The following is a 27,849-nucleotide window of genomic DNA, read 5'->3' as shown; positions in this document are numbered from 1 at the left end:
GTAATGGCATTTTTCATTAGCTTCTCGTTTCTACTTTAATTTGTAAAACCAGCCAAATGTTTTCGCATTTTAAACTGTGATTTGTATCCTGCCATTGACATATGATGTCCAACGGGCCTCTAATTTGTCCTTTTGAGAAATTGAGTTTTTTAGGTTCGAGGTACAGCACGGAAACAGGCCCTTTGGCCCATCGAGTCCGAGCCGGCCGGCGATCCCTGCACATTAACACTGGGGACACTAGTGTACACACACTTGGGACCATTTACAATTATATCAAGCCAATTAATCTACAAACCTGTATGTCTTTGTATGGAAAGAAACCAGAGATCCCAGAGAAAACCCACACAAGTCATGGGGAGAACGTGCAAACTCTGCACAGGCAACACCCATAAGTCAGGATCAAACCTGGGTCCCTGGCGCTGTAAGTCAGAAACTCTACCGCTGCACCACCGTGCCGCACAAATCTAAAAAAATTAAAACTATTTCCTGAGTTTTGGTGCAATGTGAGATTGTAGACCATAATACATAATGGTTGAACAAATTCCTGCCCAGGCCCACAGTAACTGCTCACAGGGAGGTGGTTAATAGTTGTGTACTGAATGTTCTATGGTCAGGATCTGTGTTATGAAAGCTAATAGTATTTCAGTTTGAAGTGATGAGCACGCAGTGAATTGTGCTCCTTGAGCTTTATGTGGAAATGTGTAATAATCAAACCAATGATAGAACTGGGTGGCTCCAAACCAGCGTCAAATCTTTCACAACATGAAGAGTCTGTAGGCTTGGTGTTGGTAATACATTTTATTTTAATAGCACAAAGCATGGGAAGCAATAGAGACAGGAAGTGGGTGCATATTCTCCCAAAATTATATGATCTCAACCAAGATCTAAAGTTTATGTTTCATGTTTTCTTGCCAAGATGGAGAATGATAGGTTACAGAGCATACGTTAAAATATAGTGGAATTGCTCATTGGCAAGATGTATTTGGACACAATGAGCCAATACTGGGGCTGTCACAGTTCATAGTTACAAACCAGGTGCAGACCAGGTGATCAAAACCATTAAACTGGTGGTCAAATTATTATTTTTTTAGTTTTGTTTATTTTATCGATACAACTTGGAAACAGACCCTTTGGCTCACTGAATCCATGCCGACCAGTGATCCCCACACATTAAGACAATCCTACACACACTAGGGACAATTTACAATTATACCAAGCCAATTAACCTGTAAACCTGTCTGTCTTTGGAGTGTGGGAGGAAACCGGAGATCCCAGAGAAAATCCATGGAGGTCACGGGAAGAATGTACAAACTTCATACAGACAAGCCCCATGATCGAAACCGGGTGTCTGCCGCTGTAAGGCAACAAGTCTGCCGCTGTGCCACCTTGTTTGCATCTCTTTTCATGAGGCAACTTCCATTTATTAGAGGTGGCTATGGAGGTTTCAACCAGTAGGGGGCCCTTTGCCCTGTTTTCACACTTCCTTATCTATCTATCTATCTATCTATCACCCTCCCCCCTTATGTCAGTCTGAAGAAGAGGGCAAGAGCCAGATGCTGGTGATCCTGATAGATAGATGCAGCACCTCATGTGGAAGCTTTTGATGGTAGGGAGGGGTGTGCCCTTGATGGACCGGGCTGAGTCCCCCACCCTCTGCAACCTTGAATTTTAGAACATTATTATTGTTCTGAATTGTGAGTAATCCAAATGAATCCAAAACACACTTGCTATTCCTCCCGACTAGATGACCCCAAAGTACTCCAATGTTGTAAAATTCAATGACAAATTTAAAATGATTTCTAAAGCAGGAAAACGTCTTTACATAAATTTTCTGAAGCACAGGCCTTAAACTTAAAAATGGCATGGGGATTTAGTAGGAGAGTTAGATTAAACCAGGTTATTCAAGAACAGAAAGCAATGGGCTAAATATTTGTTTCTCTTTCCTGATCCAGTTTTGAGTGTGTATGTTGGTGCACGTGTGAGCATGCTCATGTGCCTATACATGTGCATGTCAGGTATGTGCGTCTGTGTCTGTGTCTGTGTCTGTGTGTGTGTTAGTGATTTGTCACTTTCTCTTCTACCCATTTCTTGGTGGTTTAACCAGACATGCTCTTTGGTGTTTCCCAATATCAGCAGCATGTAGATACTTCAGGGCTGAACAATAAGCTGCAAGATTTTCAGATTCAAACCTTTATAAGGCACAAGGGCCTGTTTCCACGCTGCATCTCTAAAAGCTGAAGGACAAAATTACACAAGAGAAAAGTGAATTAAGCTATTGCACACTTTCCCTGTTTAAAGTCAATGCATGTTTATTAGCTCTGTGGATAATGAAACCTTTAAACATACAAAATCGAATACATTTTGAAAATATGCAACTATATAATATTTCAGATTTACAATAAAGTTTCTTATGGCTTGCCCACATAGTGGGAGATCAATTGCATTTGATTCAGCAATTACATACTGATCAGTTGCATAGTATTTCAATAATATTTTTTTAATCTTTTCCAATAAGCTTTACAGAACTTCACAATATTATATTAAAATTCCATTATATAAACCTTTCTTCCCAATCTGTGGGCTTTATTTTTTTTTAAATCATTTTAAACATGTATAGTGCTACCATGCTTGATCTTGCTGTGTTCCCTCCATTCAGAGAGCAAGGGTCAGCTGGATAGAATCAACTTATCCCCAGATATGCTGCTGTGTAAAATGGGATATCTGTTGTAGGAAATTCAGTGAGTTGCCCTTTTAGGAATATATCTCTTAATCAATCCACTTAATCAATTCAATATGGCCCCCTTTCAAAATCTCTCCTTAATATCCAGCACCATGTTAGATCACAGGCATCCTACAACCTCTTAGTTTTCAGTCAGTTGTACTCCCAAATTCAATTAATAATGTATTTTGATTGTTTGTGTGCTTACTATCCTTATACTTGAAACTGCTGCATAAATATTGGTTATTTGCTGGTGATTGAGATGTCTGTGAATCTGGCCAGTTCCACCACATGCCTGCAGGAAGTACATCCTTGATTATTAGAAGAAATAGAACTCAATTTACAGGAAGCTTCAGAGTCACTTGGATATAATGAATTCAAGAGAAAATAATATTTCTGCCAGCTTTTCCCACTAGGTGTCTCACTGCACCTGGTCTGCATTAATGCTATGGAAACCAATGGGATTTAGGACCAAGAGTCATTTGACTGGAAGTTGAAGACAAATAAATGTAAGTAACACACATATAACACACTTCCTTTTACTATTTTTGGGCAACTTTCATCAATTTTTGCTAGGCAATAAGATAAAATATTGCATTATAGATGGCTAAAACATCATCATAATTAAAAGACGGATGCTCCCGCTCAGCACCTTGAAGCCATCAAACAAGAGCATAGGCTAATCGTCAATGAAAACAAAATGCAGATCATCTCTCCTAACGCAAGAAACAGTTCCAACCTTGGAAATGATGACACCATGTATTTATAGAGCACCTTTAAGACAAGGTGCTTCATTGTAGCATTATTAAACAAGCCTGCGCAGAGCAATAGAGGGAGGTATCAGAGCAGTTGAAGCAGTCAGATTTAAGCAGCACATTCAATGAAGAAAGACAAATGAGAGCAGGAAGGAAATTCCAGAGCTTAAAGCCTCACCTGAAGATAATGAAGCCAGCGCTGGATTGAGCAAATTCATGATTGCACAGGATCTCAGAGGATTGCAGGGTTGAATGAGATTGCAGATATTGGGAGGAGGAAATTGAAAGCAGGGATGAAAATATTAAACCTGAAGCATTGTTTAACATGAAATCAATGAGCACGTTGGTGATTAATGAATGGGACTATGCAGGTTAGGAATGACTTCAAGAACAAAACGAGTAGGTAGTGGGAATCGAGCTACAAGTTCATTTAAGCAGTTAGCACTAAAGTTAATAAATGTCGCATGAAGTTTCTAGCAATTTATGAGGCAGGCAGAGTGAGCTGATATTATGGAGATAGAAATAAGATGTCTTAGCATTGGCACTTAGATATATTTAGAAGCTTGCCTTGGAGTCAACTATAACACTAGGTAGTAAACATTTCTTCACTTTGGTAGTTACCAGGGAGAGGGATGGGATTGACTTAGTGAGATAACAAAGCCAATGACTGCAGGTATGCCAATTGTTGGAGAAAATGACAAATACCTTTTTCAATTTAGGGTCAGTGGGTCACAAGAGAAAGAGCTGGCTGCATTCAGCTACATTTACAATTAGATACTTTGATTTTATGTAATGCTGCTTAGGGACTTCACATTGATGAGAGCCAAGGAGAATTCCTTGAGGAAGACCAAAGATAACTGTGCCAACACAGAAATTAGCCATTTTCTGTGATTTTCTAAATTAACCAAATGAATGAAATTCTACCTAATTGTATGATGGTGGGAAGGTCTAAGCAGAGACAGTCTGGCCAACATTGTCAAAAGGTGAAGGCAATTTGTGGAGTACAGGGAGGCTGGATAAGAACTGAATATGAGAGTAAGAGAGTATATGATAACCTTATTCATCACACAGGTAATTCTCCCCATTCAGGGGTTTGTAAAACAAGCCAGCAACAGGCGTGCCAACAATGAACTGTAAATAGTTACTTTGCATAATGTGATCACGACTGAGGGAACTCCGACAGATGACTTATTACTGAACAAAACCACTGTCCTGCTTATTCAAAAGAACAGGCTTTTTCTTAAAATAATGCAAATGGGTGGCACAATCGTGCAGCCGTGGAGTTGCTGCCATACAGCACTTACAGCGCCAGGGACCCGAGTTCGATCCCAACTACGGGTGCTGCCCGTACGGAGTTTGTACGTTCTCCCCCTGACAGCATGGGTTCTTCAGTTTCCTCACACACTCCACAGACGTACAGGTTTGTAGGTTAATTGGCTTGGTATAAATGTAAACATTGTCCTTAGTGTGTGTAGGATAATGTTTATGTGTGGCGATCGCAGGTCAGTACGGACTCGGTGGGCCGAAGGGCCTATTTCCGTGCTGTATCTCTAAAACAAACTAAACTAAAGTAATGCTTTTCGGAAGGGTGGTGTAAGTTACGGAAAAATATATTAATTCATTGCCAGATAACGAACAATTGCGTTTCAGATAAGAGAGCTGAAGGAAACCTCTGCACTCTGTGATGCATTTAGATACTAAACCAGTTCTTTTCTTTCTTACTTCAGTCGGGAATAGAATGGTTAATAGAATGGTTTTATCCAACGGAATATTTTCTGGCTCAATATGTTCTTACATTATTATTAAATATGCCGTTATTCCACCCCCTCCCCCAATTAAACTGAGTTTAGAATGCCCCAATCTCGGCTGTCCACGATCTCCGAGGCTTGCGGGTGCCCAGGTTGTTTGTTGGTCCAGAGGGATTAAATCGGAAATGTGGCACAGATGGATAGCTTCCTAAAGACCCCGGCATGGAAGTAGCCGTTGTGTGAATGGTGTTGGAGTTAGAAGCAGGTGACAGTAAGGGTGAGGTGATGTGTGGAGATGCAACAGCACCCGTTAACATTTTGTTGGTCGAGCTCAGGTTGGATGGAACACCAGGCAGCGTGCATGCCATGTTGGACAGGACTCTGTGAATAGGAGATGCAAGGTTTGACAGGAGGCTGGATGAAGCCATGGTCGGGAGATGGTAGTGAGTAGATGGCATCATAGTCGACGCTATTCTCTCAAGAGGAATTCCCCTCAGAGCTGAGTTGGAGTACGCCAGCGCTGGGCCCGTAAGGAAGGTTGGGTTATGAAAAGTGTCCCTGCATGATAATGGTGCTGCATCTGCCGATTGTGGTAGCAAAGCAGCGAGATGGTAATGTGGCCAAGCGCAGGCCCGGTGGACCCAGGACGTCGGTGAAGGCTCAATCTCAGATATGTAGTTGTTGAGATGAGACACTAGACGATCCTGAAGTGGATCAGCACTTTCACGACCTTGAAATTTTTCAAATGAGCCTAGGTACCTCACGACTTCTGCAAGACACTCTCGGAATCCCATGGTCCTGTAATCCATGGCTAGCAAATGAGGATCAAAATAACCTGGTAGGAAAATAATTATCGTTAGTACATCGATGGAAAAGTACTCAAATGTTGCACATTGTTCAATTAGTTTGCATTTTAATAACAAACCAACCTTTGCAAAGTTGGATGCATAAATCCTAAAATAGTGCAGTCAGTTAATTAAACTAACTCTTCTTCTAATGTTCCTGCCCATCAATAAATGATACATAAATTCAAGAATGCAGCACTGATACGAAGACAAATTTTCAGAGGCCAAAGTTATGGAGCCTTGTTAAAGATAGTTAATAAAAGGTAGCCAAGCAAATATTTGAACCCACTGTGATTTGTGTTGACTCCAATATCCATAAACAATATAAGACATCTAAAGGGAAATAAATTGTATTGATTCTCATCAATAATTAAGAAAAGGGGTGAATTTAGGAAAATACTGTAGAAACGAGGTTGCAAATTTAAAAAAAAATCATAATGTGAATTGATGGGTGAATTTAAAAGTTTCTGAGCATTCAACCAAGAGAGAATGTAAGCTTGAACACATCTATAACAACTTCACATATAGCTCATGGATTGATGTGCCATTGATTGCAGCGGATGCATTCATCTATATACATAACTCAAACTCTGATCTTGCGCTCTTCCGGTTTGCGTGGTTTTTCTTTTTGCGCAAAAATGGTACACAATAGCGCTACGATTTTTTGCCAGGTTACTCACCGTTCTCCTATACTGCGAGTGCGACAATCTTAAAAACCACATGTGCGCAGATTCCTTCAGTCAACCCCATGCAGATTGGTCTCTTCTTGTGTCAGTCAATGCCACGGCCGAGATAGGGACACCTCTTCCTGCCCCACCGGTGGCAGCCTGTCCTGCCTCACTCACAAACTCTTCTCTCCCCTCCTCACGTGTAACTTGTCTATCGTCTCCCCCACCACCGGCGGCGGCCACGGAAGCGGGGTGTGGGGGAGGAGGGGAGGTGTTCAATGGAGGCCCAGTGGAGGCTCTGGTCCCCTCTCTATCTCCCTAATCACTCACCCCTCTCCCCTGCGTGCCCTCTGCGGCAATGATGGTCCTGTCTACCCGTCCGCCTGGGTCCGTCTCCTCCGTTGCGGTAACTCACCATCACAGCTTTCTCGGAGGAGATCTCCACCAGCTCCTCGAAATTCATGGTGCCCACCGTGAGGAACACCGGCTCCATCCCACCCCCTTCATGGCCCGACGGTGGCAGTGAGCAGGCCATCGGACAGGACGGGGAGGGAGAGTCGGGTTGCAGGGTGGCCGAGCAGTTTGCGCGGAGCACGTGGAGAACACACACACACACACACACACACACACACACACACACACACACACACACACACACACACACACACACACACACACACACACACACACACACACACACACACACACACACACACACACACACACGATGGAGGGAGGAAGCTATGCGTGAGTGGTGCAATATTGCGTTGGTGGGACGGGTTGCATTGGGGGAACGGGTGAGTGGTGGATTATTGCGTTGGGTAATGGGTTGCACAGGGGGACCAGGCCTACCGTCTAGTCAAAACATTAAAAGTAATGAATTCCCAATGCATCAGAAATTTGCTGAATGCATTGAAACAGAGGAGGTGATTCCTGTATGTGAACTTTAACGGCAGCACAGTGGCACAGCGGTAGAATTGCTGCCTTACAGCACTGGAGACCTCGGTGCGATCTTGACTGTAGGTGCTATATGTACGCTCTGCCTATGACCACATGGGTTTCTCTGGGTGCCTCGGTTTCCTCCCACATTTCAAAGATGTGCAGGTTTGTAGGTTAATTGGCTTCTGTATATTGTCCCTAGCGTGTAGGATTGAACTAGGGTACGAGTGATCGCTGGTTGGTGCCGACTTGGTGGGCCCAAAGGGTCTGTTTCCACACTGTATCTCTAAACTAAACTAGGTTAGTCCCATTTGCCTGCAGTTGTCCCATAGGCCTCTAAACAATTCTTATTCATACAATTGTGCTGATTATTCAGTGCTTTCCCAAATTATGATAGATCTTGTCTTAAGAACCTGTTCCAACAATTTACCCATCACGGACATCATGCTCACCGGACTGTAGTTCGCTGGCTTGTTCTTGCTGCCCTCCCTAAATAATGGTACAACATTAGTCACCACTCTTCAAGAACTTCACCTGCGGTCAAAGTTGATGCCAGTATCTCGGCAAGGGTCTCTGTAATTTTCTCCCTAACCTCCCACAAAATTTGAGAATGTGCTTTGTTCAGGCCCTGGAGATTTATCCACTTTAATGCACTTTAAAACCACCAATGCCGTCTCTTTGGTAATTCATAACTGATGTGTTGAGGGTTAAGACATCACAACTCCTAATCCTCAATTTTCTGAGATTCCACGATCCTCTCCTTGGTAAAAACAAGGCCAGCGGACCTTTGGGGCAGCCACTGCTTATCAGTTCCCCTCTCAGGTCCTGCAATCCTTACTTGGAAGTATCATCATTCCTTCATTATTACACATCTGAATCCTCAAACTTTTCACTTAACAATGCCATACATTCACTGGAAGGACTGTAGCAGGCTCACCAGCACATTCTCTAGGCCAACTGGGGATGGGCAATGAATGCAGGTCTTCCAGCCCTTAAATGCTCTTTAATGCTTTAATAAACTTCAAATGGATCTCTGCTTAACTGAATTTCTTAACTGATGCTGGGAGAAGGTATAATTCTCCAAGTTAAACATTATTTATATTGATCAATGAGCCACTACCTGTGAGTCAATATTTTGTATTAGTTTAGAGATACAGTGTGGAAACGGGTCCTTCGGCCCACAGAGTCCATGCCAACCAGCGCCGATCCCCGTAAAATAGCACTATCCTACAAACTAGGCACAATTTACAATTTTTCGCGAAGCCAATTAACCTAAAGACCTGTACGTCTTTGGAATGTGGGTGAAAACTGGAGCTCCTGAAGAAAACCCATGCAGTCATGAGGAGAACGTACAAATTCCGTACAGATAGTACCCGGCGCTGGATCGGATCCAACTCTCTGGTGTTGTAAGGCAGCAACTCTACCGCTGCGCCACCGTGCAGTACCACAACTATCATGGTATTGATATAGTTAAATGTCCCAAGATCTTTCACAGGGGTGTGGTCAAAGAAAACTTCACACCGGGCCAAATGTTTGGACAGATGACCAAAAGTGCAATCAGTGAAGTGGAATTAAAGGAATGTTTTAAAGTGGCAATGAAGTGAGGGAGGGAATTCTACAACTTTGTGTCTTACAAGTTGGAAGCACACGAGCCAGAGGAGTAATTAATATTGTGGACATGCAAAGGGCTAAAACTGGAGGAACACAAGTATCTTGGTGCGTGGTGGGGCTGGTAGAAGGTAGAAGAGGGGAGAAAACGTGACGGAAAAATAAAGGTGAGAATTGAGGTATTTCTGAACACTGGGTTCAGCAAATACAGAATTGGTGGATGTATAGGACATGATGTGTGCAAGGGCACAAGGTGGCAGAATGTTGTGTTGACCATGATATGCTGGCTGGGAGTAACCACATTTAGATGTAACGGGGCCAAAGGTAAAAGGCAGCAAGTGAGCTCAGACTGCAGTGGAGCCAGGTGATGTGACAGAGGGGTAAATAAGTGATCTGTGATTTTAAGTGAGTGGAATAGACTCAATGGGCTGCATGGCCATGTCTTATCTTACTGATATAGATGTTAATGAAAAAGTTTACCTAGGGGTAAAATATGGGCACTGCCTGGCTCAACTTCTGACAGTTATCACAGAGAAAGAGAGGGATAGATTTGGTGGATGGGGAACAGAAAATGAGACTGAGATTAAAGGCAATGTTTCTTCAATTTCTATGTCGTGAATATTTCTGCTCGTACTGTACCTGGGAAAAACAGTCAACCAGCAGGGATGCTGAAGAAACACAGATAAGGGCAACTAGGCTCTCAAGCTCTCAAACATGACCTAGCCCATCTCCTCTTCTGTAATTGTTCTCCATAGTCCTCAAATCTCCAAACAATTAATCTACTTCCTCTTTAAATACCCAAAAGATCTAACCTTCACAACACTTTTGGGTGGAGAATTATAAAAATTCACCATCCCCTGCGAGAAATCCCTATGTTCCTCCATTGTGAATGACTGACCTCTAAACTTGTAACTATGTTCCCTTGTTTGAGGTTCTCCCAGAGTGGAAACATTTCAACATTTTACCTCCCCCCTCGACTCCATTCGAGGACCCAAGTAGTCGTTCTAGGTGCGACTGAGGTTCACCTGAATCTCCTGCAACCTCATCTATTGCATCCGCTGCTCTAGATGTCAACTGATCTACATCGGTGAGACCAAGCGATGGCTTGGCGATCGTTCCGCTGAACACCTCCGCTCGGTCCGCATTAACCAACCTGACCTCCCGGTGGCTCAGCACTTCAACTCCCCCTCCCATTCTGTATCCGACCTCCCTGTCCTGGGCCTCCTCCACGGCCAGAGTGAGCAACACTGGAAATTGGAGGAACAGCACCTCATATTCCGCTTGGGGAGTCTGCCAAGATGGGGTGGCATGAACATTGAATTCTCACAATTCTGTTAGCCCTTGCTGTCTCCTCCCCTTCCTAGCCCTCCCTCAGCCCTCGGGCTCCTCCTCCTTTTTCCTTTCTTCTCCCCGCCTACCCCCATCCCCAACAGTCTGAAGAAGGGTTTCGGCCCGAAACGTTGCCTATTTCCTTCGCTCCATGGATGCTACTGCACCCGCTGAGTTTCTCCAGCATTTTTGTGTACCTTCAACATTTAGCAAGTCATGCCGTTCCCCCAACACAAATAACCTATGAGAGTTTTGATGCAGTTTATCCAAATATAATCTCATCAAACTTCTTATGTAATAGCACTGCAGATAAAATAGCTCCGATACATTTCAGATTTGAAGGATGTAAAGACTGTATTACCTTTGCCCCCAGTTGAACGGAGTAATTTCAGATGGTCCACTGTCATCTGCAGGATCTCTGCTTTTTCCAGCTTTGATGATCCCTGTGTAATGGAATCAGGAAACTTACATTTATGAACATTTAATGCTAGATGTGAAACTAATCAGAAACGGATTCAATTTCACCGAATTGAAGGGTTTGGACGCGCTAGAGGCGGGAAAGATGTTCCCGATGGTGTGGGAGTGCAGAACCAGGGGCCACAGTTTAAAAAGTAAGACATTTAGAACGCAAGACAATTTAGAGATGAGGAAACACTTTTTCACACAGAGAGCTGTGAATCTGTGTAATTCTCTGCCTCAGAGGGCGGTTCTCTGGATACTTTCAAGAGAGAGCTTGATAGGGCCCTTAAAGATAGCGGAGTCATGGGATATGGGGAGAAGGCAGGAATGGGGTACTAATTGTGGATGATCACCCATGTTCACATTGAATTGCGGTGCTGGCTCGAAGGGCCAAATGGCCGACTCCTGCACCTATTGTCTATTATATTGAACACTAAATGAATGAGTCAATATTTTCATCGGGAAGTAAATGTCTGAAATATTAAATAAAGAATTGAATTGTGACTTTCTGCATTGAAGTTTCCTCGTGTCTCATCTCTAATTCTTACGGGAAACAGAAATATCTTCTCAACGCAGCCATTAATTGCAAACAATATTTCAGCCAACTCTATTGTGAGAGTGAATACATGTTGTGATTTTTCAAAATAATCGTTGAAACCAAGGAGGAATCTGCAAGAATATTTTGGTAGAGTTAAAGAAATAATGAAGAAATAATGAAACCACAGGCTGATCTTGATATAAGGAACTTTGTCCTTTGAGCTTGATGTTGTTGACAGCTGGCTTACATAAGCACATGAAAGACTGCTCACGCCTTCAAAATCCATCTGCAATTTATGACTCTGTAAACTGCAAGATATACGGATTGATGTAACAAAGATGAAGATGTGTTGCACTGGCTTCACAAACGGAAAGTGAATGAGTAGATCAGCAAAGTTACCCGTTGTATTTGAACAATTTAAAAAACTGGAGATGCTGGAAATCTGAAATAAAACAGAAAATGCTGGAAAAGCTAAGCAGGTTAGACAGCATCTGTTGAAAGAGAACCAGATTTACATTTAGGAACTGCAAAGTAATTGATTGTTTCAATATTATAAATAACTAGACCAAGTGCATTCCACCACTGACCTATACCCCCCAACTGCGCAGGTGCTGCTGAGGGGTTTCAGAGACCCCATTGTGACGCGAGTCACAACAACCCTCCCCCTACTGCGTCTCGCCATCCCTCTTCCTACCCTGTCCTCCTCCATTCCCCCTCTTTCCCCAGCACTCTCTCTCCATCCTCTTCACCCTTCCTTCTTTCCCCTCTCTCCTTCCCTCCCCACTCCCTCCCTCACCTCTCCCTCCCTCGCCTTTCCCCTACCCTCAGTCACTTAATCCGTCCCACCATAACCCCTCTCCCCTGCCTATCCCCTTCCTCTCCGTCTATTTCCCTACTCCCCCACTCTCCTTACTCACCTCCCCCACTTTCCCCCTCCCTCTCCCCCTCTATCCCCCTGCTCCCCCACTCCTCACCTCCCCTCTATCCCACCCCCTCACAATGAAAATCACATTTAAAAAAAAATAAAACCTCCCCCCCCACAATGAAAATCGCAATTTTTCTTTAAAATAACCTAAACACAATGTAAGCTGTGATTAAAAATGAATGAATTTGATTTAAACTGAGTTTTTTTTAAAAATCACAATTTTTTTTGTTAAAGAGATTTGTTACCCAATTGTGACATCATTGTGACGTTGAACCCTGCTGATGGGCAGGGCAAGTGGAAAAGTGGTTTGAAAAGTGATTTTTTTAAAGCTTAAAATGTCAATAACTTGTAAAATATGACATTAATCCGAACACAACTTGCTTCTTTTACATCCCAGGACAATGGTGAGTAAGGTGGGCCAAATATTGTAGCGCCATCGTGTACCGTTTTGGCGGGGCTTTGGAATATCGCGCACATGAATGCACGCATACATACAAACAAACAAACAAGATAAGAGTTTTAGTAATATATATAGATAGATGATGGTATGACACAAGTACTTACGACAAACTAAAGCCATAAAACAAAGTTAGAATATTCATGACCGCATGGAACTCAGAAGGAACTTCAGATGCCAGTTTGTACTGAAGATAGACACAAAATTCCAGAGAAACTCAGCACGACTGGCAGCATCTTCAGAGAAAAAGAATAGATGAAACTTCGGGCCAGAACCTTCCGTCAGACTGACAGAAAGGTTCCGTTATCACTCTGAAGAAGGGTCCGATCCAAAACGTCACCTATTCTTTTTCTCCAGAGATGCTGCTTGACCCGCTGAGTTACTCCTGCATTTTGTGTCTATCATCAGAATATTCATGATGAGTTATACTAAAAGTTTAGTTCAACAGCAGACACGAGAATAAGTTGTGAAGTGTCCCATGAGTACTCTGAGTGTTGTGGAATGGCAGTGGTAAGCACTACCTCTAATTCTGCACTACCCTGCGGTCAGAAGGAAATATTGTATGTGTGCGTTTAAAAGCATGTCCAGAATTGTGCAACAATGAAACTTTATTGTCTGGAAAAGTGCAGCTATCCAGGCTGCTCTTTGGAGTGATCAGGTCACGTCTAACTATAAAAGTTTGGAAAATTCACTTGGTATTGGTAGAACAATTGTGGTGACACTGGACAGTGTACAGTTTTCACAACTGGAACATCAAGACAGAATTACGGGAATACAAACATTACAACACAACCCCTCCTGGACACTATATTGAAATGAGGCCTGATTTTGTATTGAAGCACATATTGAAGTTGACGGAGTGATGTGTTTTAAAAAAATATTCTCATGGAGCCTAAAGTCTATTGTTACCCTACTTTGTGTCAGAGAGAATTTCAAATGAAAATTGTTCTGCACCTTAGCCTAATGTGGTTTATCATCCTGTACATGTTATGTTATGAAGCCCCTTCAATTCTCATATCTACATGAAGAAATACACAAAGTTACCCATTCCAATTTATATAGTACTTTAATGCACATGCAAATCTAAATATTTTGCATATGGATTAAAAAAGGAGGTTCGATTTCAAAGATCACATTTCTTCAGTAATGTCATTAATCACCTGCTTTTCAAAAGCTGTTGGGACCAAGCGTTGCAGTTCACATAAACTGTTATTAATCCTGTCCCGCCTTCTTTTTTCAATAATCTGCAAGAAACATATTTAAATAAGGATTTAAATTACATTTAACAAGCATTTTGCCATTAAGTAAAGATAATCTCTCACTTACTCCACGCCTCTTCTTTCGTGCCAACATGTGTGAAGTTGTTGTTGGTGAACTTGATCGAGTCACAGGGCTGAAAATAAAATTTTAACATCCATTTTTTGTTAACGTCTACATGTGTGCTGCACAACATTAGTAGGGGGCAACTTTCCATTAAACAGATGACATCAATCTGGATACAAGTATAAGGCTGGCCTCATAAAATATGATAACATGCATTAACTCTCAGCCCCCTGTCAAAAGATGCAATATTTTAAATTGTCACCAAAATACCTAACAAAAAAATTGCAAATCCTGGAAATCTGGAAGAAAAAAATCAGCAGGTCAGGCAGCCTCTGTGGAAAGGGAAATATATATATTTTTCTGTTCTCAGACAGTGTTAGAACTGGAAAGGAAGAAAACGGGTAGTCTTCGGTATCGGAGGATGTGGGGGAGTGTGGCTCAGTAATCTCAAAGGATCTCAGACCTGAAAAAATAACAGTGTTTCTCTTCCCACAGTTGCTGGCCGGCCAGCTGCGTGTTTTCAGCATCTTCTGCTTCTACATGAAATTACACTGGTTGTTCTTTTAAAGCAGTTGCTCAATGCTTTGTGCGATTTATGATGAAACAAGGCAGACATCTATAACAGCAGTCTATGACTTGCCGGCAAGATAAAAATTAAACGGGGGACATTCGAAGCTATCACAGTAATCTATCTGGGTACGCTGCCTTTCTGTGGCTATTTATATTCATCCTAGCCTTGACCCAAAAACGGCGCTGGAGTTTTTGTTAACTTTAAACCTCCCAAAGGTTAATATCTATGCGGCACGAAATTAAATTGTTTTGTAAATTCCAGTCTCTGACAGATCGGACGAAGAAAGAGATTGGGTCGGGTTGAAGACTGAGGATGGCAGAACGGGAAAGCAGATATGAAGTTACTCACCAGTAATATTCCTCTCTCCCAACGTCTATCGTCTCCTCCAGATCACTGTCCGAGGAGGTCTCGTCGTACAGCCGCTTCATTGTGTAATTGTCTTTAAACAGATAATGTGTATATAATGTTAAAGGGAGCGGTGTACAGGCCGGCCAGTCACAGGTGCGGATGCGAGTGGAGGTTTCCGCCTACTTTAGGCTTCAGGGTGTTAACGGGACAGGTGAAAGGCAACAGTGTGTGAATGTTGCACTTTGTGGGACGTTGGCAGGAACTGTGGTGGCCGGCGTCGGTGCTGAAGGTGGAGTGAGTGAGTGTGTGCGGACTGCGGCCGGTCGGTCCCCGGGGTGCGTGTGGGCGAGTGGTGGCCCTGCTCTCTCGCTCCTCGCCCCGGCAGCGGCTCCGGCTCCGGGAGAGGTCCAGTCTCCGCGCCGCCCCTGCGCTGCACAGGCGATGGGGGTTGCTTGTAGTGCTTGTAGACGCTGGTTTTCTTCCCCCGCGAGGTTTTTCCTGCGGCTTGATCGTTCTCATGTGGTCGCTTTGATTTTTTTTTCCTCTCTGACCAAGTCGCCCTGGCTTAGTCCCAGATTCTTTCTCCCTCCCTCCCTTCCCTCTCTCCTCCCCGCGATACACCCTCTCTCTGGCGGGTAGTTCACCTCCACAACCCGGACTATCCCCTCTCCACGGCCCTTCTCTCTTGCTTCTCTGTGCAAGAGTTAGCTTCCTGATGGCTTTGCAGAGAAGCTGGCCTCACAGCTGGCTGGCAGGTTGCTGACTAAAACGTGAGAAGTGGGCGAGAGGTGGGAGCCACAGGTCCGTGACATCCCTTGACACCTGGGATAGATCCCTCTCCCTGCATCTTCCCCAACACAACCCGCACCAGGAGCCCACTCACACCCCGCATGCACTGGAATCTGCCCACTTCAATTACATTATATTTTTTTTATCAAATATCCATACGACATGCAAGAAGGCCACTCGGCCCGTCAAGTCTGTACTTAATTTCAATCCCATCTCCCACCCCGCCTCCCATCTCTACCTAGTTCCTGAAATCCATGTCTGCCAACTCCCCCCCAACCATCGCCATTATTACAGCAACCAATTAACCTGCTAGCCAGGGGCTGTTGGAAGAATTCCCCTCACAGGGTGAACGTGCAAACTCCACATTTGTTGAGAATGCAATGACCAGGTTCAGGAATAGCTACTTCCCCACAGCCATCAGGCTATTAAACCTGGCTCGGACAAAACTCTGAACATTAATAACCCATTATCTGTTATTTGCACTTTATCAGTTTATTTATTCATGTGTGTATATATGTATATAATGGTATATGGACACACTGATCTGTTTTGTAGTCAATGCCTACTATGTTCTGTTGTGCTGAAGCAAAGCAAGAATTTAATTGTCCGATCAGGGACACATGACAATAAACAAGCTTGAATCTTGAATTTTAAGCATGTTATTTTGACCGTTTACTTTCATGGCTGACCATGACTTTGGTTTTAAGAAACCTCTAGATAACCTTGTGATGGGGAATCATTAATAGGAAGAAAGATTACAAAGCTTAAACTCTTGTTGTATACAGAGATAATCACAATATCATAGAATAGGGAAGGAAGCCATTTGGCCCATCATGTCCGTGAAAGGTATCTCTGAAAGGGAGCAAGTGAGTTCCACTTGCCCACAGTTCAACGATTGTTTCCTTCTGTGGTCTATTTAAGACAACATTACAAACTCAAGTTGGTAATGAACACTTGAAGCCAGATCAATCCCCAAATTCTCAATCCGAAATGATTCACGAAAAATCCCCCAATCTTTTGGTGAAAAGTTGCTGCTGCTGAATGTTGCAGTTTATCCTTATTATATTAATAAAATTGATCTAGTTAGCTCTGAGCCTAGAAATTGACCGGTACCTTTAAGTGCGGCAGGTAACAACGTTTTACGCAAAGGCCCTCTAGTGGAAACTTCAGTGACACAAAGAGCCACGTTGTTCTGCACTAAAATAAGAAAGCTCTTTAATTTGCACATTCTACCGGTGCAGTGTGAGAAGGAAATCAAATAAACCTGGTGGTGGATCACAGTGGAGTAAGGCACAGAATGTGGGGGGGAGGAGAGGAGAGGAGGGGGAGGAGGGGAAGGGAAGGGAGGGGAGGGTGGGGGTGTAGGGACGGATTGGGAATGAGTAGGAGGGAATCAAATCAGCAGGTTGGTGGGGTCAGGTTGGAAGGTTGATAGCGAGGTCAGGTCTTCAGCTGGGTAGAGGTATCTGGCCAGGTACCAGAAGAGGGTCCTCCTATCAGTCAGAAAGTAAAGGTAGATCATTGAGTATCTGAGGGAATGTGGTGGAGAATTGGTAGATTAATTTCAACATAATATTCTTTGTGTCCATGAGATGATCTGTAATAAAGTACAAAATGAAGGAATCTTAAAGCACTGAACAATGTAGAGGAAGAAAATAACTTGAAATGAGGGCAGCAAAGTACAGTGCCCTCCATAATGTTTGGGCCAAAGACCCATCATTTATTTATTTGCCTCTGTACTCCACAATTTGAGATTGTAATTGAAAAAAAATTGCCAGATTTTATTAAAGGCCAATTTTATATATTTTGGTTTCACCATGTAGACATAACAGCAGTGTTTATACATAGTCACCCCCCCCCCCCTCCTCATTTCAGGGCACCGTAATGTTTGGGACACAGCAATGTCATGTAAATGAAAGTAGTCATGTTAAGTATTTTGTTGCATGTCCTTTGCATGCACTGACTGCTTGAAGTGTGCGATTCATGGACATCACCAGTTGCTGGAGGGTTGCTGGGTCTGGTATCCGCATTTGTGAAATCCTTGGAATCCAACGGGTCTACAGGTCGTCTAGTCAGCATATAAAAGGCATGCTCAATTGGGTTCAGATCGGGTGATTGACTTGGCCACTCACGAATTGACCATTTTTTAGCTTTGAAAAACTCCTTTGTTGCTTTAGCAGTATGTTTGGATCATTGTCCAAACATAGGAGTCAGGGGATATGGGGAGAAGGCAGGAACGGGGTACTGATTGTGTATGATCAACCATGATCACATTGAATCATGTGGCTCATGCTGGCTCGAAGGGCCAAATGGCCTACTCCTTCACCTATTGTCTATTGTCTTACTGTAGAATGAACCACCGGCCAATAAGTTTTGAGGCATTTGTTTCAAGTTGAGCAGATAGGATGTGTCTATACACTTCACAATTCATTATGCTACTTCCAGCAGCAGTTGTATCATCAATGAAGATAAGTAAGCCAGTCCCTTCAGCAGCCATACATGCCCAAGCCATAACACCCCCACCACCGTGTTTCACAGATGAGGTGGTATGCTTTGGATCTTGGGCAGTTCCTTCTCTCCTCCATACTTTGCTCTTGCCTTATCTGTTATTAGTTAATCTTCGCCTCATCTGTCCACAAGACATTTTTCCAGAACTGTGGTTGCTCTTTTAAGTACTTCTTGGCAAATTGTAACCCAGCCATCCTATTTTTGCAGCTAACCAGTGGTTTGCATCTTGCAGTGTAGCCCCTGTATTTGATCATGAAGACTTCTGTGGACAGTGGTCATTGACAAATCCACACCCGACTCCTGGACAGTGTTTCTGATCTGTCGCACAGGTGTTTGGAAATTTTTCTTTATTATAGAGAATTCTTCTGTCATCAGCTGTGGAGTTCTTCCTTGGCCTGCCAACCCCTTTGCGATTAGTAAGCTCACCAGTGCTCTCTTTCTTAATGATTTTCCAAACAGTTGATTTTGGTAACCCTTCTTCTTCTTTCGTGTGGCGTGCACAGCCTAAAGTTGTTGGCCAACTTGTTCTATTTGATCTTCCGTTTGTGCACGTCGAGATGATTGCATTAGTCGAAACAGGGTGGACCACGTGAAGGTTGCAATCTTCCACCCCTTGGTAAGCCTAAGGTTTGGCTGATGCCTCTAACTGTTTTATTCTTGTTTCTCAGTCTTATAATGGCTTTTTTGACTTTCATTGTCCAAACTTTGGTCCTCGTGTTGATAAACAGCAATAAAAGTTTCCAAAGGTGATGGAGAGACTGGAGGAAAGACTGGTTGCCCATGGCGTCACAACGTCACAATCTAGTATATTCATAATAATGGCATCTTGCTTTTACCTTGTTTGTGTGCAATCATTTTTCTCCTGAACTAAGTTGAAGTGAACATCTTAAATTGAACTAATCACAGGCATTATAATGTATTCCACCCTTCAGAGGGAAGCAATTTGCATGATGAGCATTCTGGGCAAACTTCACTAAGAAACAGTTCAATTAAAAAGCTGTAGTTAATTTCAGAGTGAGCCACTTCTTGCTACAGGTTGGACAAATATATCTGTTTCTTATCGCATCAGATGTAATGTCGATGGAAACTGGTTTACCACTAGCATGAATATGATCAGTGCTTGAATTTTTACAGGATGAGACTGAGCAGGTTGGCTATGTAGCTTTATGTTACCCATTCCTGTATTCCAGTTTTTAATGTGTCTTGCGTAGGAAGGAACTGCAGATGCTAGTTTAAACGGAAGATAGACAAAAAAAATGGAATAACTCAGCGGGTCGGACAGCATTTCTGGAGAAAAGGAATAAGTGACGTTTCAGGTCGAGACCCTTCTTCAGACTGAGGGGAAAGGGAAACAAGAGATATGGACGGTGATGTAGAGAGATATAGAACAAATGAAGGAAAAATATGCAATGAAACAACAATGATAAAGGAAGCAGACCATTGTTAGCTGTGTGCTAGGTAAAAATGAGTATAGACAATGAGACTCACCCAGATGACTTTGAAGGTGGTACTTTGGGTGGGGATGGATGGAGAGAGAGGGCTTACTTGAGGTTAGAGAAATCAATATTCTCTACGGATTGTTAAGGAAGAGACAAAAACTGGAACTCTAGAAACACGCACTTTCACACCCGTTAAAAACATGGAAAACGGCCGATTTTTGAGCTGAAATTTTCTGTGCTAGTCGGGATGACCGTGAAGCACAGCACACGGCATTATTAACTTACTTTTGATGAAATTCAGCGAGCAAACGCAATAATTCCCGATATTTTGGGCCTTTAAATCTCCACGGCAAACGTCTGCTGTTCACTTCCGCTGTTTTTCCACCTTCAGTTCCCTCTTGTAATTACCTTACTTTCTATCTTTTCTTTTGCCTGAAAATTTACGTTGCTGTGCTTCACGGTCACCCCGACTACCACAGAAAATTTCAGCTCTAAAATCGGCCGTTTTCCATGTTTTTAACGGGTGTGAAAGTGCGTGTTTCCCCATTCACTAACATGTACCGAAGTGACATATGTCCTCCAGTTAAATTTTTCGGTCACGTGAGGGGGGATCTACGCTCATTTGACATTTGGTGAAATCACCCTATTGTAAAAAGCAGAGAGGGTGGCTCAGCATCTTACTCTAATTGTGCTACTTTACATTCAGTTTGATCCATGGGTTATTATGCATGTTCATCACCATCATCTCAGAAGCTGATAGAACCTAATTTTAAAAAATGCAACTATGGTGTATTTAAGACTTCACTGTCCATGTCAAATTAAAGGCAGTGCTTTATTGCCTCTTCCTACACCACTTCTGCCCCCACCCTTGCCTTATCTTATCTTTCAATCCCCACCGTCCCAACTCTCTCTCATCCCATCTGCCACTTCTTCAACTCACTCTTACCCCTCCCTTCAACCGCAATGCAAAGCTTCACAATGCAAATGTCTCAGTGGAACGAGGGCCACATCACACTATTTTGTGGCTATATAAAGGGATGCTACAGTAACTGCCGAGCTTCAGAATTGACTGATTGCTGCTCACAAAAGTCCAGTCAATTGTTTTCTCTGTTCTTCAGTACCCTTTTTTTTGGGTACTTCAGTAACAGCCCCTCCATTATGGGAAGCATCGCTATGGGCACAGGTGGTCAATCAGGGCTGATCAGTGAAGAATCTTCACTTGTAGGGTCTTCAGAAACAGTATGTTCTACCTGTGGAAACTCAGCGGGTGCAACAGCATCTATGGTGCGAAGGAAATAGGCAACGTTTCGGCCCGAAACATTCACTATTTCCTTCACTCCATAGATGCTGCTGCACCCGCTGAGTTTCTCCAGCACTTTTGTCTACCTTCGATTTTCCAGCATCTGCAGTTCCTTCTTAAACGCCAAAATCAAGATGACGCTTAACTTAGTCACTGCAGGATCGTTGCAGCAGTTGCTGCAGAATTCTGCCACATCTTCCAATTTGCTGAGCAGTGTACATCAGAGGCCACCCAGGCAGTGTATTTGCAAATAAGTGATTTCCTCTAACATCTGTTGAAGAAGACTTATCCTTAATGTTTCAGATTGAAGATCCTTCATCAGAATTGAGAAAGAAAGAAAACATATTAGTATTGAATTGCAGGGGCCGAGAGATGGATAGATTGGACAAAGGAAACATTTCTGATATGGTGGGGGCCAGGACTGCTGTATGTACGGTGACCTGGTGGTGAAAAGCCAGCCAGTTGGTAGATCAATGAGGGTCAATTTAGAGAAGGGAATAAACAAAGGGATAAGTAAAAACTGTGAAGTGCTTTCAGAGGTGCAGTCAATGCTTGGTGCGAATGGGGAGAGAAAAACCGATTCACTACCGATGGTTAGACAACAGCAGAACTGGCAAGTTCTGTTGCAGAGAAGGTGAATTTTCTGAATTTGCTCAATTCCTCATTGACTACTAAAATCTGCAACATACCCAAATTGAGGAATTGGTGCTGATCCTCAAGCTTTCATTGCTTTTCATTAGAACTGTGCAGGAGACCACAGACAGTTTTACTTGTCTTTAGTCTGAAGAAGTTTGAAGAAGGGTCTCGACCTGAAACGTCAGCCATTCCTTCTGTGCTGAGATGCTACCTGTCCCGCTGAGTCATTCTAGTATTTTGTGTCTATCTTTGGTGTAAACCAGCATCTGCAGCTCCTTCCTACACTTTGCTTATCTTTCTCAGATTCTCTTCAGAGATTGCACCTCGTGATGTGAACGGAATAAAAAGATTGCAACCAGGGATGGAAACGTCAGTGATGAGGTTTAAAATCTCCCAAGCACTGACCACTTAGCCTGGAAGTGACTGTGGACAAGGCATGTCAGATGAAAAAAACATTTATTTGATATGTTTGTAGTTTGTTCAAACAGGGATTGGTAAATGAATATTATTGATTGAATCGTAAAGAACCAAAGGTGGACAAACATGCTGGAGAAACTCAGCGGGTGCAGCAGCATCTATAGAGCGAAGGAAATGGGCAACGTTTCGGGCCGAAACCCTTCTTCAGACTGATAAAGAACCAATATCTCCAGTAAGGGGGGGGGGGGGGGGGGGGGGGGACGGACGTCTGTACTCCACTAGTCTGAAGAAGGGTCTTGACCTGAAACATTGCCTATTTCCTTCGCTCCATAGATGAGTTTCTCCATGATTTTTCCAGCATCTGCAGTTCTTTCTTAAACATAACCACTAGTTATGTAATCGGCACAGGGAAAACATTAAATGCTCTATGGAGAATTTCCTGAAGAGGGTGATTTCACCCAGTAATGATTGCTAGCATAAATTAACATGAACTAAGTTACATTCATACACTTCATTTCACAAACCTATCAAATAGAATGCCTTTGCTTTGGAGATACCACTCACTTAATGACTACATTCAGAAGTTACAAAGAAGAGAAAGACTACAAGCCTACTTCCAAATCCATCCCAACTCAAGGGGAATACAAATATAAACCACTGAATTCCAAAGCAACACATAACTTTCAGTTCACTCCATTATAATGAATTCCTTATTCAAAACTATCAATTAAATATATGGTTGCCATCCAAGCAGAAAATATTACCCGATTATTTCAATTTTCTTTGCTCAGTATGCTGGATATTGTGAGCACATGTTAGTTTCCTTTTGTACTTAAATTCTTGCAAGAGAGCAAATATAGCACGATGAAAGGGCTTAAGTAACTTGGTTTCAACATTGAAGATTAAACAGAAAGAGCAGATACAATATTCCAGATATTTATTTACTGAGCTGTCTGTCGACGTCTTGATCTGAGAGTAACGTTCCTCAGCAGACTAGTTGGATTTGTGGGAAGCGGCATCGAGTCTGGCAGAGGGAGGGAAGGCAAAGGACCGGGCAAAGTGCTTCAGGATAACATCGGTGCTTCATTAAAGCAGTCACCTTGAGTCTCGGGTCTAATGTACAAGGAGGCTGATGGAAACCATTGGGTTGTGGTGATCATCACTGGCAATGATGGGTGAACCAATATGGGAGAGAACACTGATGCTGGTTCGCCTACTTTGCCACTCGATGAGGAGGTGAGTGGGAAGAGGTTAAACGTGTAACTGAGGGATACATTTTGCACACAAATTGTAGTTGGAATCTAGGATGAGCTGCCCGAGGAGGTAATGGAGGAAGAAACAGTAACATCTGTACTGGAACTTGAATGAGCAAGGCATAGAGGTGTACAGGCAAGTGGGATTAATACAGGTAGGCATGATGATCGGCAAGAAGTGGCGTGCCAAAGTGCTGATTACATACTATACAACTCTATGACTATGGAAAAAGAGCAACCGGAGACTTGGGAGTTTTCCAAAAATGATATAAATCTAACATATTGCAAGCCATTGATAAATGCAATGTTGGTCTTAATTACAAAGAGGGTTGATTAGAAAAGCAAGAGGCTACTGTGTTGTGGGGTCCACACAGGGTTTAAGACTCCAATGTCATATCACATGAGGCTCAAGATGTTGAGTGCTGTGGAAAAGGCTTTGCATGTACAATCATGAACAAAGCCTATATCCCACAATCTCTTCCAAATGCAGAGATTAGAGATCGTGAAGGAAGTATTTTTTGAGCAGGTGATTGGGAGAGGGGTTAAGAGGGGTAGCGTGGGAAGATGCTACAGTGGTGTGGGGGGAGGATCATGGCTGTGGGATGCAAGGGGAGAGGGTGGTGTATTGGGAGGCTGAGGCTATGAGGAAACTTTTAGGATGTGCAACCGAGGAATTGGGTGTTGCAGGAGGGAGGTAATCACATAAAAATATAACATTCTTAGGGGGATCTTAGGGAAATGTAGTTCTCCATTAACCCCATAGACAATAGGTGCAGGAGTAGGCCATTCAGCTCTTCGAGCCAGTACCGCCATTCACTGTGATCATGGCTGATCAGTACCCTGTTCCTGCCTTCTCCCCATATCCCCTGACTCCGTTATCTTTAAGAGCTCTATCTAACTCTCTCTTGAAAGCATCCAGAGAATTGGCCTCCACTGCCTTCTGAGGCAGAGAATTCCACAGATTCACAATCCTCTGTGTGAAAACGTTTTTCCTCATCTCCATTCTAAATGGCTTACCCCTTATCCTCGAACTGAAACGTTGCACATCCCTTTTCTCCAGAGATGCTGCCTGTCCCGCTGAGTTACTCCAACATTTTGTGTCTACCTTCGATTTAAATCAGCATCTGCAGTTCTTTCCTACACTGATTATATTTAGAATTAGTGGTAAGAGTGGAGAAAGGAAATATTTAATCCTTCGCCCCATTGTATTCCTTGGAGAAACAGCTACATTTTATCTGAACAATTCAAACACAACATGGATTTACCCTGAAGCCAAGGTATAAGAAATAAATAGTTTGATTTGTGTTGTTAGAGGAAATAAAACTCTTTTCAGAAATGTACATTGCATTATTGCTTTGGGATGATTTATTACAGTCGTTACTTTAACGTGTCAAGTGTCGTACTTTGTAAATGTTGTTATTACCCAATGTCATAGATGGTGCGATTTTGCACAGGAAGACACACACGTGGAAGAATCATAATGAGCACCACCGAGAAGTTTGGTTACAACAAATGATGGATGGATAACATAGAAACATAGTTGACTTTCAGAAAAACTAGGTGCAGGAGGAGGCCACATTGGCCCTTCGAGCCTGCACCGCCATTCAATATGATCATGGCTGATCATGCAAGTCAGTGCCCCGGGCAGGCCTTGTCTCCATAGACCCCGGGACCCCTTTAGCCACTAGGGCAACATCTAACTCCCTCTTAAATATAGCTAATGAAATCGGGCATCAACTAACATCGGTGGCAGAGAGTTCCAGAGATTCACCACTCTCTGAACAACAAAAACAACCAAACAAATTATATAAACACAATCATAACACACATATTATTTTGCATAATAAATAATAGAATGAAAAACGTTCTGTACAGTTAGTCCCTGGTGAGAAAGGCGTTTACAGTCCGAATTGCCTCTGGGAAGAAACTCCTTCTCAACCTCTCCGTTCTCACTGCGTGGCAACGGAGGCGTTTGCCTGAAAAGGCAAGGGTGGAACAGTGTTGCAGGGGGGTGAGTGAAGTTCCCATTAGATAACAAACTTTGCTCACATTTGTTGACTTTCAGAAAAATGCTTTGATTTTGCATTCATGGGCAGAGGAAACATAATGACTACTATTGTCTGATTGACCACAAATGATTGCTATGATCCAGGGTGATTACCAAAAAAATGACAGCTGATACAATTGCATTCTGGAAAGAACAGGTCTGATCTCAAGTTGGTACTTACGATATATGATCCATTTAACAAACTTGGTCAATCATAGCTTTCTGATTTGCATATTGCAATGTACAAGATACAACTGAAATTTAAGCATAGATGTCCTCTACATATGTGAATTCATAAGATCGCACTTCATCAAGTAGGAAGATGGTATTGTGTTGTACTTTGATAATTGTTCACCACATTATTTTTGGAGATTCAAACCGTTATTGAACAAAGAACAGTTCAGCACAGCAGCAGGCCCTTCAGCCCATAATATGCATACCAAACATGATGCCAAAGAAACTAATCTCCACTGCCTGCCCATGGTCCATATTTATTCAGTGTATATCCGTGTGCATATATCTAAAAGTTTCTTAAATGCCACTATTGTATCTGCCTCCAACCCCAGCCCTTACCCCTCCTCTCACCTTAAAGCTATGTCTAAGAAAGAACTGCAGATGCTGGAAAAATCGAAGGTAGACAAAAATGCTGGTGAAACTCAGCGGGTGAGGCAGCATCTATGGAGCGAAGGAATAGGTGACGTTTCGGGTCTCGACCCGAAATGTCACCTATTCCTTCGCTCCATAGATGCTGCCTCACCCGCTGAGTTTCTCCAGCATTTTTGTCTACGTTTAAAGCTATGCCTTTTGGTTTATGACATTTCTATCATGGGAAAATGGTTTTGAATGTCTGCACTATCTATGCCTCTCATAATTGTTATATACTTCTAACAAGTCCACCCTCATCCTCCAACGTACCAGAGAAAACAATCCACGTTTGTCCAACCTTTCCTTGTAGTTAATAATTCCTAATCCAGTAAGCATTCTGGTAAACCTCTTCTGTACACTCTATAAAGTCTCCACATCTTTCCTGTAAAAGGGGTGACCAGAACTCACACAGTACTCCTAACCAAAGTCCTAATAGTTGCATCATGACTTCCTCTCTCTTATACTCAATACCCCACCAATGAAGGTAGGCATATCATACACCTTCTTTACCAATGTTTCTACTTGCGTTTCCACTTTCAGGGAGCTGTAGACCTGGATCAAGAATCCTCTGCAAATCAAAGCTGTTAAGGATCTTGCCATTCCAGATGCAGGGAAACAAAGTTGGCAGTAAACAGATTGGGGTCTTACCTCCCGCACCCTCATATACGCTCTGAATGCTATGTAGTCGGGCAGCCCCGCGGGCACGAAGACTGTACGGTGGCCGGGCGAGGAGAGGGGTGAAGGTTTGCGGATTGATGTGTCCAGATCCAGGCGTTGGTGGAGTGGGCAACTAGAGGCCCTGCTGCAGCCTGAGGTTTGAATGGATCGGGCACTGCTCCGAGGCCGAATGCATGGATCGGATGCAGCCTGCAGCAGCATGGACTGGTGGAGTAACGTGGAGGACGGCAATAACTTTGCTTGGCCAGGACAATGGGCCTTTATGGCCAAGATAAGATAAGATAAGATAAGACAACAACTTGGACTTGAATCATGAAGCATGGTGCCAAAACATGGTGACTCTTGGATACTGTCTCAGAGAATTATTCCTGTACACTCGTACTTAACTAAGATTGTGCTTATGTGTAGTAATACTTGTTCTGAACCGTATGGGGGGAAAAAAAGGAATCTCGCTGTACGTCATTCCATGTGACAATAAAGTACCATTGAATCATCAACCCTCTACCTTTCTATCACAGCCTTCCTCACTGTTCATAGTTCCAGTAATCCTGGTGTCCTCGCCAAACTTAAGGGCCTGTCCCACTTTCCCGAGTTACTCATGAATTCACCCGAGTTTTCCCCTTGCTCAAACTCGGAGAATGTCCGTAGCGAGTCCATAGGAGTCTGTAGCGAGTCCGTAGGCGTCCGTAGATATTTCGTAGCGGCTCCTAATGCCAGCGGTAGGTACTCGGGGCATCAGGTAAGCCGGGACGTTTTTTCAGCATATTGACAAATGTCCACGAGTAGCACCGAGTACCTACAGCTGGCTATTACCGTAATTCTCCGAGTTTGAATCAAGGGGAAAACGCGGGAGAATTCGTGGTAACTCGGGAATGTGGGACAGGGGCTTTACTAACCAACCCATC

The 27,849-nt window shown here is 43.1% G+C and overlaps 1 protein-coding gene across 1 annotated transcript; it reads right to left on the bottom strand.

The window, feature by feature from the left end:
* Positions 1–2,532: 2,532 nt before the first annotated feature.
* LOC129709701 (hairy/enhancer-of-split related with YRPW motif protein 1-like) lies at positions 2,533–15,793 on the bottom strand. Its single transcript, XM_055656218.1, has 5 exons — positions 15,233–15,793; positions 14,317–14,383; positions 14,151–14,234; positions 10,973–11,054; positions 2,533–6,057 (listed from the first exon to the last, which is right to left on the bottom strand). Exons 1-5 carry the CDS (start codon positions 15,310–15,312, stop codon positions 5,321–5,323), a joined length of 1,050 nt encoding a protein of 349 aa, XP_055512193.1. The 5' UTR covers positions 15,313–15,793; the 3' UTR covers positions 2,533–5,320.
* Between the last annotated feature and the right edge of the window lie 12,056 nt (positions 15,794–27,849).

This window comes from Leucoraja erinacea, chromosome 26, assembly GCF_028641065.1.
Source record: "Leucoraja erinacea ecotype New England chromosome 26, Leri_hhj_1, whole genome shotgun sequence".
Classification (NCBI taxonomy): Eukaryota; Metazoa; Chordata; class Chondrichthyes; order Rajiformes; family Rajidae; genus Leucoraja; species Leucoraja erinaceus.
This window is presented reverse-complemented; position numbering and strand designations above follow the sequence as displayed.